The 14,121-nt window shown below is 42.7% G+C and overlaps 1 protein-coding gene across 1 annotated transcript; it reads right to left on the bottom strand.

Moving 5' to 3' along the window:
• Positions 1 to 1,260: 1,260 nt before the first annotated feature.
• ajm1 (apical junction component 1 homolog) lies at positions 1,261 to 12,947 on the bottom strand. The gene is made up of 2 exons (XM_089020244.1): positions 12,725 to 12,947; positions 1,261 to 6,905 (listed from the first exon to the last, which is right to left on the bottom strand). The coding sequence occupies exon 2, from the start codon at positions 6,849 to 6,851 to the stop codon at positions 3,696 to 3,698; it is 3,156 nt and encodes a 1,051-aa protein (XP_088876370.1). The 5' UTR covers positions 6,852 to 6,905; positions 12,725 to 12,947; the 3' UTR covers positions 1,261 to 3,695.
• Positions 12,948 to 14,121: the final 1,174 nt, after the last annotated feature.

Raw genomic sequence — 14,121 nt, 5'->3', positions numbered from 1 at the left:
TATACAATGATGTTACAATATGAAATACCTTAGAAAAAAGTATTAGAATGGTCAGGTTTGTTTTTTGTTGTACAAGTATACTCAAGACTTTTGGGTTTCATATTACAGTAGTATATTATATTACACAGTAATATTATTGTCGAAGGCTGAGGTTGCCCCTCCCCCATTTCCTCTGCCATAAAACTCATGCGACAAAAGAGCTTTGTCATGGTTAAAATGTAAAATTGAAGAATAAATCACTCACAACAATCACAACCAAAAATATTGTACCACTGAACACTGAAAATTTAATGAAGTACATACAGTATGATGGAACATCTCTGTCACTTTATTCGAATGACAAATATACCTGCTACGTTTTCATACGGCTATGTGAGAACATTGCAGTTATTTGCATTAGAAGTAATCAAGTTATTTTCACCACTAAAATGTCAATGTTCAGTATTGTTTCAATAAAACAAAGCTATAAGAGGCAAGACTGTTCTGTGAGCAACCAAGAGCATAGATTTTTTTTTTTTTTGAGTCAAATGGTTTCAACCACCTAAACTGCAGAACAGTCAACCAACAGGGGGCACACTTTCCCACTGACATACATTTTCATTCACATTATCACTAAATGTGAATTAAATGAATATTGCCCAAACCATGAATTATTTGAACCATTTTGTATTATTTTAGTACAAAAGTACAAAATAATAAAACCATATGATAAAGGAAGTGGCACGGGGTGTTTGTCAAACTCACATCCAAAGGGCCTTCGTCTGAACATTGGCTCTGGCTTCTTCATCCAAAAAAAATGATGACATGTTATTTAAAGACTCTAATATGTCGGCCTGTGGTGGACTGGTGACCTCACAGTGCAGAGGTGAACGGTTTGATTCCGACTGCGGCCTTCCTGTGTGGAACTTGCACAAGCATTACACTCACTTTTTATGAGAAATGTATGTTTGTGTATGCGTGTGTGAGTGTGTGAGCAGGGAGGGTGTGAGCAGACTGAGTGCCGTTGATTGACTGGCGACTAGGTTCAGTGAGTCCAGCTCGGATAGAATCCAGCACCCATCGCGACCCTTGTGAGGATAAAGTGGTTCAGAAAATGAATGGAAATGTTAGTAGTTGAGAGTGTGAATGTTTCCTCCCTTTTTTTGTGTGTGACTTGCGATTGACTGGTGACTAGTCCAAGGAGTGTTCCTCCTGACTCAAATGAAGATAAGCTGTGGAAAAAAATGGCTTGATAATATAATATAATATAATATAATATAATATTTTCTACCAAAAGGTGTGAAAGTTCATGAATTCACAAACTGAACAGTGTGTATTTCTGCCTGATTTTTTTCCTTCAAATTCTTTAAAAATAAACCTTCACCTTTTTGGTTTTCTGCTACATAATCATCATTTTTTTGCTCTTTTGGCTTCAAGATGGCGCCGCAAGATTGGCTGCCTTTCCAGCAGCTCCTGTATCTTGATTTTCTACTTCTTACTTTCCTTCCATCCTCGTTTCATAACTTTGCTGCTGTGAAATGTAAATTTCGCCACCGCGAGACTAATAAAGGTCAATCCAATCCAATCCAATCAATAATAGGTGAGAAACTGTCAAGGATTGATTAGCCGCGCTGAGATCAATGGTAAAAGTTTTATGACATGATTTATTTGGTGTTTAGAATTCCTGTCACTGTTATCACAGTAACGGTTGCACACATCTGAATGAATGTTAGCTTTTGCTCAGGAGTCGATGCTGGCCTTTTCACTAGCAGTTAGCAGTTAGCGGCAAGCATTGTTTCCTCTTGTTTATTTTTCAGATGTGGAGAAAGAGCATGTTTTAGTATTTTAGTATTTGGTTATTTGAAATCATGTTTTGGATTTTTTTTTTTTTTCAAATTCTGGAATGACGCTTTAGCAACATGCTGATCCTGTGAATGGCAGTTTATTGTTTCTCAAGAGTTCAAGGTTTCATTCATCTTCCAAGCACAACGCATGGTAAAACGAGCATTAATACACAAGCTCACCTGTCCCTTGGCCGCCCTGTAAGTAAGGTTTGCAAGTCCCGTGCCCGTGTGGGTTGTTTCAGTGTACTCTGGTTTCCTCCCACATTTCAAAAACATCCATGGCAGGTTAATGGAACACTCTAAAGCATGGGTGTCAAAGTCAAGGCCCGCGGGCCAAATCAGGCCCGCCACATCATTTTTTTTCGGCCCGCGAAAGCAAATCAAACTTCCATGATGATTGCTAAAATCCGAGCCAAAATTTCATATTTTTGGATGTCAACCACAATAAAAGTCATTATTCTTGACTTCAGATTTGAAAACGAGTTTTGCTGTGTGCTCTATATGTAATATTTGAAGGGATTTAAATATTCTAATGGGTTCCCCAAATTCATAAAGGCCCTCGAGAGGAAACCATAACTACAATGTGGCCCGCGGCAAAAAAATGACTTTGACACCCCTGCTCTAGAAGATCTGGCCTTGGATATCATTTAGTACTTGGTTAACTCCTTCCTTGGACAGAATTTAGGACTTGGTAAATTCCTTCAAAGGACTAATTTAGGACTTGTTACTCCTTCACATCTCGAGGTCATTAGCCGGGTTACAAATCTATCGGTTCAGGGAAAGACAACCAATTCAAATGTCTATCTTCTGTTTTGTTTATAGCTCTTGGTGCTTGGGACATCCAAGGGTGTGGTATTCAAATTGAGAAAGCTATGTTTTACGAATGTATCACTTCAGTTTGCATATACTCTCAATAAATAGCTTGGCAGAGGCCTGCAGAATTTGGGTGTCTGTCTTGAATGGCTGCATCCCCTGCCGGCAGTAAAAGACAATCTTCCTGTGTCCGAGCCTTTGTCCACAGTGTCCGATCGAACATCTCTGACATTTCATAGGACAATTTGAAATGTTGGGTCGGACTTTAGCAAGCATCATGGCACTTGCTTGATTTGTTTTTCCTGTCCTAATAAAATGATGTTGTGGGCCATATTTGGCCCGCGGGCCTTGACTTTGACACCTGTGCTCTAAAGTGTCCCGAGGTGTGATTGTGAGAGCAATTGCTTGTTTGTCTATGTATGCCCTGTGAATGCCTGGCAACCAATTCAGGGTGTCTCTTGCTTGCTGCCCGAAGAATGGTTGGGATATGGTACAGAACGCACGCGATTCTCCTGAGGATTAGCGAATGATAAAATGAATGTACGGACAATCCATCTAAAGAAAATATTGCTCTGGTGTACTAATTAACTCTCATGTGGTCTTTAAAGATCTGCTTGAGTCGCTCTTATTCTAATCCTTTTAGGAATTAATATTTCTCTTCTTAGCCTTACTGCAAATTAGTTTACATTGTACATTTATGCTAAATTGCTAGCACTACACCCAAATACGTATATTATAATAACCAGCAATAAAATTGTGTGCAAGTGTGTATAAATTGTCATCCCTAACTTAGAAATCTGCATTGCATAGAATTTACTTTGATGTCAAGAACGCAACAATGAATCTTTTCTCTATAATGCATTATTAAATATTGAGTCACTCAGTGTGAAGGAAATATGCTATCTATGTAACAGTAAGCAGCCAAAATACAGACCAATAACTTTAAAAAAATGTATGTTCTGTATGTTAAAAATTACATACAATATTCTGTTAAAAAAAGCGACTGATAAAATAATAAAAGGTACAGTGTAGTTTGTGTGCACAAACACATATGCGCATTTAAATGATGTCATCAAGGAGATGCGGAGTCCCTACCCAGTCCAATGTTCTTGGCTCAGAGGCAGCCATAATCATACACATAAACTGTTTCCCCGTCCTCTTATCAATCGGATAAATAGTGGTGGGGGTGAATCTTCGATTATTTTCCACAAAGTCACAAAGCTGCTCATATACTTGTGGGTATTCGTGGCGTAAAAACACTCCTCGAATCCGTAACTCTCGTTGTATATTGATAAAACAGATTTCTCTGGCCTTCCTGCCTTCTTCTCCTGCTTTGTCAATATCTGCTGTTCCTGGCGGTGGAGTTAGGATCAGGGTTTCCATCTCACCCTGTTTCTTGTGGATCCTTCTGTCAGGGCTAAAAGAAGCCAGAGCAACCTTTGCATATTTTCTGACGGCTGGAGATTGATTCCTTGGTGAAGGTCCATCAGGCAGCTGCTCGCCGACCGCAATGGATACATTCAAGATAAAACATTCATTTGGGTCATATTCATTTCCAGCTTCTTGCAACTCTTTAAAGTACTCTCCGAGGTTGTCTTTAAAAGTTTCAAGCTCTCTTAGGGACAAGTATGTCGGTGACATAGGTAGACTATCCAGGCCTGCCTGCAAAAAGTTACTGGAAGACACAGTGTTTGGGAAACCAAGAAAGAGTACGCCTCTACCTCGCGAAAGATAACCAACTTTGGCAAGACGGGAGAAGGCTTTGTGGACTTCAATAGTCTCACGACAGTGTTTGATGATATGTCGACACAAGCTGCCAATTCGACCATAAACACAACTCTCTTTATGAATGTCCCAGTCTTCTCTTCGGCAGTTGCGAGAGCAATAGTAGGTGTAGCAGCTATGGCAGGATTTAAAGTAAAGGCAAGCATTGAACAGAGTTTCAGTTCTCCGGCAATTGTTGTTTGAACACATCATTGTATCATCCTCATCTGGACTCTGATCGGGGGAGCATTCATCTCCCCCCTTCATTGCATCACTTGCCCCATCTATATCTTGAAATGAATCTGGATTTAATCTTATTGAAGTCGGTTGCTTGTCAAGAGGAGGTGGTTCTTCTGCAACAGCCTCCGAGCTTTTCCTTGACAGAGATACTGCCTCTTCCTCATCAATTAGCTTCTTCAACTGATGCAGTATGTCCTCACTTGCCCTTCGGCTGGGCGGTTTGTAGTCGGTCACAAGATCAGCCAGGAGCTCATCAAGTTGTTCAAGGCTTTGTTGAAGAGAATTGTCAAGTGGTTTTTCTTTGGTTGAGGCTTTAGTACCAATCTGACTTTCAGTGCTTGTGTCTAGCATATCCCAACTAGCAGACTTGCCTTCAGCCTTCTTAAGATTTCCATTCCGAAAGTCATTATCAATGATTGTAATCTCAGGAGTTACTAACCATTGTTTGCTTGTTGTGTTTGTTGATGTTGCTGGAGGGCTTTGGTCAATCAAGCAGTTATCAGACATGGATAAAGCTGCATAACGTCTTGGAGAAGTGGAGAGATTGACAACCACTGGCTGTGGTTTGTCATCTAAGGCTCCCATAGGTTTCCTTGGATCGAGATCATGATAGCTTTGATGCCGTTGAACAGAAGGGGGTTGTTCCCGCTCTGAATGCGAGGTGAGAATATCATCCAATGATCTTGAGTAGGATTTAGAATCTGGACCACTTCTTTGAGTTTCTTTCGAAGAGTTAGAATACCAAGGCATGAATACAGCCTCTTCTTGGACTCTGGTTGGAGTGACTTGGGATACATCAGATACCGGATGAGAGGAATATCCAGAAGCATATGAACTGTACCAGTCAGCTGTGGGTGCTGGAATAATTTTCACATTTTTTTGGTTGTCAGTATAATGGGCCCTTGCAGGGATATGGTGCTGTGGTGACATGGCATGAATCTCCTGTGGATAAATAAACCTTGGTGGAGCAGTCTGAATTTGAAAATATCTTGGATCATCCCCATAAAATATTCTTGTTGGTTGCGGTTGTATGATATATGGCCCTGGCTCATTTGCTGCAAAGGATTTTGGATACCCTGCCTGTAAAATGTATGGATAGTTCTCCATTTCATTGTAAGGCCTTGCACCCACAGTATGCACTGCTCGACTTCTTTGATTGTGAACATATTGCACTTTGGAGGCTTGTCCTGTGTTACGTTGATCATGAAAATAAGAACTGGGCTGAGGAGGAGAAGTGGTAACATATCTACTAGCGTCATCTTCATAAAACATTGGCATTGGCATGTGAGGACTGTAGTGAGTTCTGTTTTCCATACCAAGTCCAGAAGAACGTATCCCTTCGAAAGGAACTTCCATTTGGTGTTTGTACTTATTTGGCAGACTGTATGAATTTTGAGAAGGTTGCTGACTCTCAGTACCCAATGAATCTGTGTGTGTTGGTACTCTAGAATAGGAGAAATGGCGGGGCACAGTCAGGCTCCTACCGCACCAATTGTGGCGTCTTTGGCAGGGGATTTCCATTTTAGGAGGAGGCGGTTCATGTCCAATGTGATGTAATGCCGAATCATTTGGTTTGATGTCCACCCGACATCTGACATGAGGGCTGGTTGCCGTTTTATCCATCGATGCCTCCTCATATGTATTCGCTAAATAATGTGGTGAATATGTGTTGTTACTACTTATTTGAGGTTGAAGTCCAACAGGATGTCCTTCATAAGCTCTATTAGCTGCATAGCCGGGCTCCTTACGCGGTGAGAAAGCAGGTCTCCATTTAGATTCTCCAACGGTGCATCGGGACTCCCTTGCCTTCCTCCCAGAGGATGAGGACTCAAATGATATTGGGGTGAGATTAGTTTGGACTCGAGGCGCACTTTTTGACCGAACTCTTCGTTTTTGTTCAGGAATGCTAGGCTTACTGTTTATAGTGTCATCCATTTGTTGAGACATTAACCGATAGTTGAAAATGTCTGGAGCAGAAAAGCGGTACCGCTGATGATGATCCAGGGCATTCCAGACAATATCTGGGTTTGTTCCATGCCTGTCAGTCTTCTTCTTGTGTGGGGAATGCATTGAGTATTTATGATGTTTTGGGTTTTCTTGTGAGTTGTATTCCAAAATATGGCAGTGCTGCTTCTTGTCCTTGATGTGGGTAATTTTTATGTCTTGATGCGCACTTGATACCAATAAGTCAGGTGGCCCTGTGAGTGTCATCTTAAAAGAATTCCGTTAGTTTTCGCCATGAAGCGCAATGGTTGTGGATGTTGCCTAGAAGAGAAACAACAAAAATCATTAGGAACAATGAGACCTTTACAAATAAGTCATGTATTGGTTGACAGAAACATATTTTTTTGAATGTCTGTGCGGGTGGTATTTACATGATACAACATTATTCTGCAGGTTGACAAAGAAGTGTTTAATCAAAGGAGTAATTCAATAATAGGAGGATGGATTACTTGTTATTAAAAAAGTATATTTCACTCACTTCGCTTTTAAACATTTTGTAGAAAATCAACCCTGGATTTTCAACATGTAGCATCATTAACATTTTGGCAATCTTGGTCAAATGTTTCCAATTACAATCAAAGATGGCCCACCACTGGGAAATTGAGTAACTAAGTCACTTACTACCTTGTAAAAGCTACTCTGCAAAGTCGCTATGATTTTTCCCACCTATTATGTTATTTCTATTGAGTGAAAAAAATGTATGCAATAGCTGAATTAATAAGAAAAGCATTTTTGGCCACTACATTCATCAAGGAGGAGACTGTGCTAAGTGGTTCCGCCTTTTTGGCAGCATAGGTCTGCCAGCATAGTTTTTCAATGGGAAGAATGTTGGTGCCATTTGACTGTCATTGTTGGACACTTTTGGGGTGATTGTGCTTTCTTGCGCCTGTAATGTGCAGCATTTTCACAGCACCGCTTTGTTCAGCAGAGAGGTCGGTGCAATGGGCTGCATTTTCACAGCTCCGCTTTGTTCAGCGGAGAGGTCAGTGCTGTTGGATGGTCTGCGGCTGGATGGATGCCTGACTTGAGGAGTCGGCGACGCTGAAAACAAGGGAGCGTCAACGCAGAGCGCCAATGCCCATGTGAATTAGTGAGTTGCGGCTTGGAATTGAAGCGGATTATGTGGGACAGGAGATGAGACGATCTCTTCATCAATGGATGGTACAGCATCGTGTTTGCTTTCAATATTTAGACGTGCACGTTTTACCATGACGTCCTTGATGCACTGGTGAAAAGGAAGCTCTGAAACTTTCTTTTTTCATCTCAAACTGCTTCATAAAACAGAGGGTGCAAAAGTGATTTAGATTGAACGACTGACTGTTTCTTTTGTGTTGTGTCACAGTATTTGTTATTTGCTTTGTTGTTCTCTAGACTTCAACATGGCGCCGCAAGAGTGACTCCTATATTTGTCACGGTTTGCAAGGTGCTGATGGCGGTTGTGGATCGCAAAAAGCAGGCAGGAGAGAGCAGCAGGTTGTATTTGAGAAATTGTATTAAAATAAAGTCAGCAGGAAGAAAATCTAAAACATCAAAATCATCTGAACAGAAAAAAATCCAAAAGTATCAAAAGAAAACCTTGAGTAAAAGTCTGCCGAGGAGAAACAAACCTGACAGGGTGCAGCAAACACATACACACTACACACAATGCAATGACCCAACACCGGATGGTCGTGCCGGGAGTCCTTTTGACTGCCACTGATTGGAATGACCAACACCTGCGCGGCTGCAGGCAGGGCAGACAGCGCCACCCGTTGGTCGCCAAACAGATCGTGACAGTATTTTGTGTTTCCACTTCTTTCCTTTCCTCTTCCTTTGATAACTTTGCTGCTGTGAAATGCGAATTTCTCCTCTGTGAAATAAATAATGGCTAATCTAATCTAAAGTGTTATGCGCACACTGCAATTGTATAAAAGTGTCAACTGGTGATGGGAATATGAGGCCGTATCGAAGCAATGAGGCCTTCCACCCAAACGGTTCGCTTTTTGGCTGATAGTGATAAAAGGCAGGGAGTTGTGATGTCAATGACTGTGCGTGTGTTACTTGAAAGACTAATTACTTTAGACATTGACACACAAACAAGGAACAAGACACACCTTTCATTCATTTTTGTTGATGGAGAGATGTTCTGTTGGTACCCAAGTTCTACAGAACAAAGTTTTCACTTCAACTTTTTAAATATCAGCAAGTAGAATACATTAAAACCAGTCATACATCTTGTTGTCACAGTAGTTTACATTACATATTCACACTGGTTATCATAATGTGTATCCTTTTAGCAGAGATCTACTCAAAATTATCCTAAACAAGGGAGTTTATTCGGCACATGCCTCAGAGCTGCGGCACGGTCGGGCATATTACTCGTGTCAACGTAAACCTCACTGAAAAACAAAAGGAAAAAAATACAAGTGGCCATAAGTGGTGCCTTTTGTATTTTTATAATTTTGCTCAGTAAAGTTGGTTGCATTCAAATCTTACATGTTCAAAAAGAAGAAACATTGAATTAAATCAATTCACTGCAAAGTAGTGGTCTCATCTTGTCTCAGGCAATCAGAGTTACTGTCACCAACACCACTTACTATTGAGATTGGTGGCTTATTCATTCAAATTATATCGAAAAAAGCTCTGTAAAATAGAAAATAAATTATTAACACATCTTTTTAATTTATGGAGTTATGTGCTTTTTCCTAAAACAGCATATTACATTATTGGCTATGGTGTGGGGGGGGGCTCGGACCGGGTACATACAGAAGCATAGTCGAGAGAATCTGACCTGGGCACTGGCAGTAGCAAGGTACGTCAATACACCGGTGATCTAACTACTGAATGCATTCTGTTAAATACCCGGTGTCATCACGAGGTGATTGGCAGCAGGTGTGTACAAGCGGGTAGGCGCGACCCTGCCCCCTGCTGCCGAATCCGAATGTGACAGATGTAGCCATGGAAGAACAAAAAAGCAAATGGCACACATTATTTTGAAGTCAAATATCACAGATCACATGGTCATTATTTACCTAAGTTCATTTTGAATCTAGCCAGCACAGCTTGGTCTGGTCAACATTTCTAAGATCTGTAAAAAAAAATCAAGTAAATATTGGTGATGGCGGCTCGCTTGTCGAGTGGTTAGCACACCGGCTTCACAGTGTAGAGGTTGCCGGTTCGTGTCCCACCCCGGCCTCCCTGTCTGGAGTTTACATGTTCTCCCCGGGCCCGTGTGGGTTTTCTGCGGGTCCTCCGGTTTCCTCCCACATTCCAAAAACATGCATGCCAGGCAGATGGAACACTCTAAATTGTCCCTAGGAGTGAGTGTGAGAGTGACTGTTGTATGTCTTTGTGTGCCCTGCGATTGGCTGACAACCAATTCAGGGTGTCCCCCGCCTCGTGCCGGAAGACAGCTGAGATAGGCTCCAGCACCCCCCGCGATCCTACTGAGGAATAAGCGGTACGGAAAATGGATGGATGGATATTGGCGGTTTGCAAAAGACCTTAATCGGTCACTAGGTCAGTACAGACGCTCCCCAACTTACGAACATTCAAATTACAAATAACGGTACATACGAACATTTATGCGGGAATGTTCGGACAGAGAGCTGTAAGGTTTTGTTTTTGTATTGCGCTCCTTCTTCCGGCCAAGCTCACTTGCGATTGGCGTGTCCTGTGCTTCACGCACACACACAGACACATTGGAGGTTCCAAGGGTTGGACACCAAGGCTGACCAATCAGCGCCCTGCTATGCTGAAGTGTTGCCAATGACTTCAGGCCCCGATCCGCCGAGCTCGCTTACGATTGGCTGCATGGAGTATGTGGGGTGGAGGAACTCCGTCTTCCCAGTTGACGCTCTGAGGAGGAGGCGCCGAGCTCGCTGACGATGGGCTGTGTAGAGTATGCGGGCGGGGAGGAGTTGCTACATGAGGACGCGATGCATAACAAAAAGTAATGGTTGCGGGCACGTAATTCAGTAATTACATGCCAGCAGCTTCAGTAATGGCTTACTGAAGACCCAAGGATGTATGTCATCGTACTACAGTAGATGTGAATTTATTTTACCATTGTTCAAGCAGTGGTTCTTAATCTTGTTGGAGGCACTGAACCCCACCAGTTTCATCTGCTCATTCACCAAACACTTCTTTCAACGACTGTGCCCACTAACTGCAGACAAGACTGAGCGGTGGACCTCTGCGGCAGAGGATCCACCGAATCCCTGAGACCGACTTACCAAACCCTTAGGGTTCGATCGAACCCGCTTTAAGAACCAATGTGTTAGAGGATCTGTGTTTTATACTTCCCCGTTCAGTGTTTGAACTTAAACATACATTCCATACAAAATATAGCACTGAAGCTACTTACGAACAAATTCACCTTACGAACGATCGCTCGGAACGTATCTCTTTTGTAAGGTGGGGAGCATCTGTTCATTATGGGATAAAAGAGACTTTCCAACTCAATAATGTCACTACATCATGATTTACTTTCAGGTCAGTGAGCATTTTGGTAGAGGGTTTTTTTTCATGGTGCATCAAGAGTATTTTCTGAGGGGATGAACACAGTAGTGCACTGTACATTTGCATGATTGGTTCTAAACTCAAAACAAACGCCGAAGCAGAACTAACATGTTGAGGATAGGATGCTGCATATACTACATTCAACACAAGCACACACACATACACACGCTCACACACGCACACACACACATTACCCCCCCCCCACACACACACATTTATATATATATAAATATATAAATAAATTTATCCACAGGTAACATCCGACTTACAACCGGGTTCCTTTCCGACAAAACCGTCGTAAGTCTAAATGGTCGTAAGTCTAAATGGTCGTAAGTCTAAATGGTCGTAAGTCGAAATCCATTCAAAATGTTGAACAGAGACTCGATGCTAAATGAATTGCAAAAGACCAGATTCGGATGCCACGGGGCGGGCATGTGTGGGTCTGGGTTCCCGGTGTTCTACCGGTTCCCCTCTGCCCGGCCTTACCCCGTTCTCCCAACTCCCTCCCGTCGGTGGATACTCCACCGGCCAGTGCCCTCATGCGGTCGATTGCTGTGCAAGAGTGACATGCTGGCTGGCTGGCTGACCAAAATTGTCTTACACGTTTGTTAAGAAATAGTTATTTTGTATCCTAATTTTGTGCAATGCTGTAATAAAGATTAAATGCGGCATAATGCTGAATTTTGAGCGGACATCCGGTCATTTGATAGCAATAAAAAAAAAAAAGAGTTATTGTACAATGTTGAGAGAATTGGTTGCTCTCTGTGCTCTGGCAAATAAACATCTTATTTCTTCGATCTAAACAAGAAGGACAAGTTTTTATTCTCCCAAATGCATTGCAAACACGCTGCAGCTCTCAACAGCATTCCCGGGCTGCTCGCGCGTAAGGTTGCCAGGCCTTATAATTTAAAAAAAGGGGTCTGGTGGTCGTGCTCGCAAGTATGGGTGGTCGTAAGTCGGATGTTGCCTGTCTATACGTGTGCATTAGTTGAGTTGCTTTTATTTTGAAGGTGGCCCACGTCGCTCAGTGGCGCCACACTACCATAATGCACAATTTTGACAATCGCACTGGCGGCTCACTTGACTTCAAATTTGCAATTTTGCAAGTGTAATGCTCCTTAACGGACACCTTTTTTCAAAGGCATCCAATCTCAATAAAATCAGCAGATATGATACAAAACTCCCGGTTGATTCATGCATATCTGCTGCATGGAGAGCCTCATTAGCTAGATTTCAGGAGAAGAGGATGATGTCATGTATGGAAAACATGGCACCTTTGAAACACCGTGATTACTGAATAGTATCAGCGACAGCAAAGCGCCAGCACACAACATTCACGTATATAAAAAGATAATGTGCATGCTACAAATATCGAATGGATTTTGACTAAAAGCTAGAGATGATACGCATTTTGCAGGCATGTGTAATAGATGGACTGCATGGATGACATACAACCAAACTGAATATCACTGTCAAGCAATAACTGCGTTGCTAGAAGAAAGGATAATGCCATATTTCTACGCACATAAATCGTGACAATGTCAACGCCACTTAGCAAATCCGATGCTTCGCATTCTTACCACATCATTTCGGAGACCCACTCTGAGTGCATCCATTCTTTGTACAAGGGATTGACAGAGTCACTCATCAGCACAAATGCAAAACACGCCTTTTTTGCTTGGAGGTTTTGTTGTTTGCCCTCGCTCCCTTCACAAGGCTCGGCCCGTCTTCTGGCTGGTTGCACATCCTCGCTGCACCATCCGCACTTATCTTGTCGCAACCGCAACAGTCTCGTTCCCAGAACACGCCCCTCCCCCTTTCTCTGGTCAGTACTGAAGCTGCGGCGAAGGGGGTGCCTTTGCCTTTCGCCCTATGTTGATGCGAGCGCGTGGATGGCGATGTCATCGTCCGTTTTGTTTCACTTTGCGCCGACCCCCCGGGGTGAGGAATAGCACAATGTATTGATTGATCGAGTCATTAATGTCGATAAAATAATTAAACGACATGCTTTGGGGTGTGTGCGTGTGTGCGCGCGTTTGTATGCGCGTGCGTCTGTTTGTATGACAAGTCTTGTGAGGACCACTAACATTAATTTATACCATACGTAGTGAGGATTGCTTTGACAAGTGAGGACCTTTTGGCCGGTCCTCACAAGTTTTTCATTCTGGAGGGTCTATATATGCATCTGTTTCAGAAGTTTCAGAAAGGTCCTCACAAATTCACCCAAAATGATTTTTTTGTGTGTGTATTTTCATTTGACTTGGATAAACACACTTTTTAATCACTGTGTGTGTTCATGTGTGTGTGTCCGTGGTTAATGAGAGGGAAAAAAGTTCATACCACAAAATGTAAAATGATGTTTTGATCAAATTCACTCCAGGGGTGAGGACTTTGAATCTACCCATTCAAAAACCTCACTCCTGCTGTTATTGGTGAAAAGGTTTCTTCAGCCGTCATCTGTACTTCTTTGAAGGTGTCGGACGTTTCGCTTCTTATCCAAGAAACTTCGTCAGCAAACTAAAGTCTTACTGGTAGTTTAGGCCCTATATATATATATATCCCCACTGTTCAGACATGGCGGTGCCGGACTCTGCGATTTAGCCGTTGAAATAAACACGTCTCCACATTCAGTCGTTTGTGCTCCTTTCCTCAACGGCTACACTGGTGACCCCAACGTTGGAAATGTTCATGGCAACAGACGAAGATGTGTCTTCCACGGCAATGTCGCCACGACCGTCGCCCCAACTCGCAGCTGCTGCCTACGCCACGAAGCTGCCCGAGTTCTGGCACAGCGACCCGGCTTCGTGGTTCCAGCATGTGGAAGCGCTTTTCCACCTACGAGGCATCACAGCGGATGAGCTGAAATATTACCTGGTCGTGGCGTCTCTCAAGGAGCAGACTACTCGTTGTGTGCTGCCGCTCTTACGCGCGCCTCCACATAGCGAGAAATACGCGGCGCTCAAACACCTGCTGCTCA

This window comes from Hippocampus bargibanti, linkage group LG18 (genome assembly GCF_051943395.1).
Source record: "Hippocampus bargibanti isolate YZ-2025 linkage group LG18, ASM5194339v1, whole genome shotgun sequence".
Taxonomy (NCBI): domain Eukaryota; kingdom Metazoa; phylum Chordata; class Actinopteri; order Syngnathiformes; family Syngnathidae; genus Hippocampus; species Hippocampus bargibanti.
This window is presented reverse-complemented; position numbering and strand designations above follow the sequence as displayed.

Excerpts from the sequence above, each read along its gene's own strand:
- ajm1 (XM_089020244.1), bottom strand. The coding sequence starts at position 6,851 with ATGACACTCACAGGGCCACCTGACTTATTGGTATCAAGTGCGCATCAA.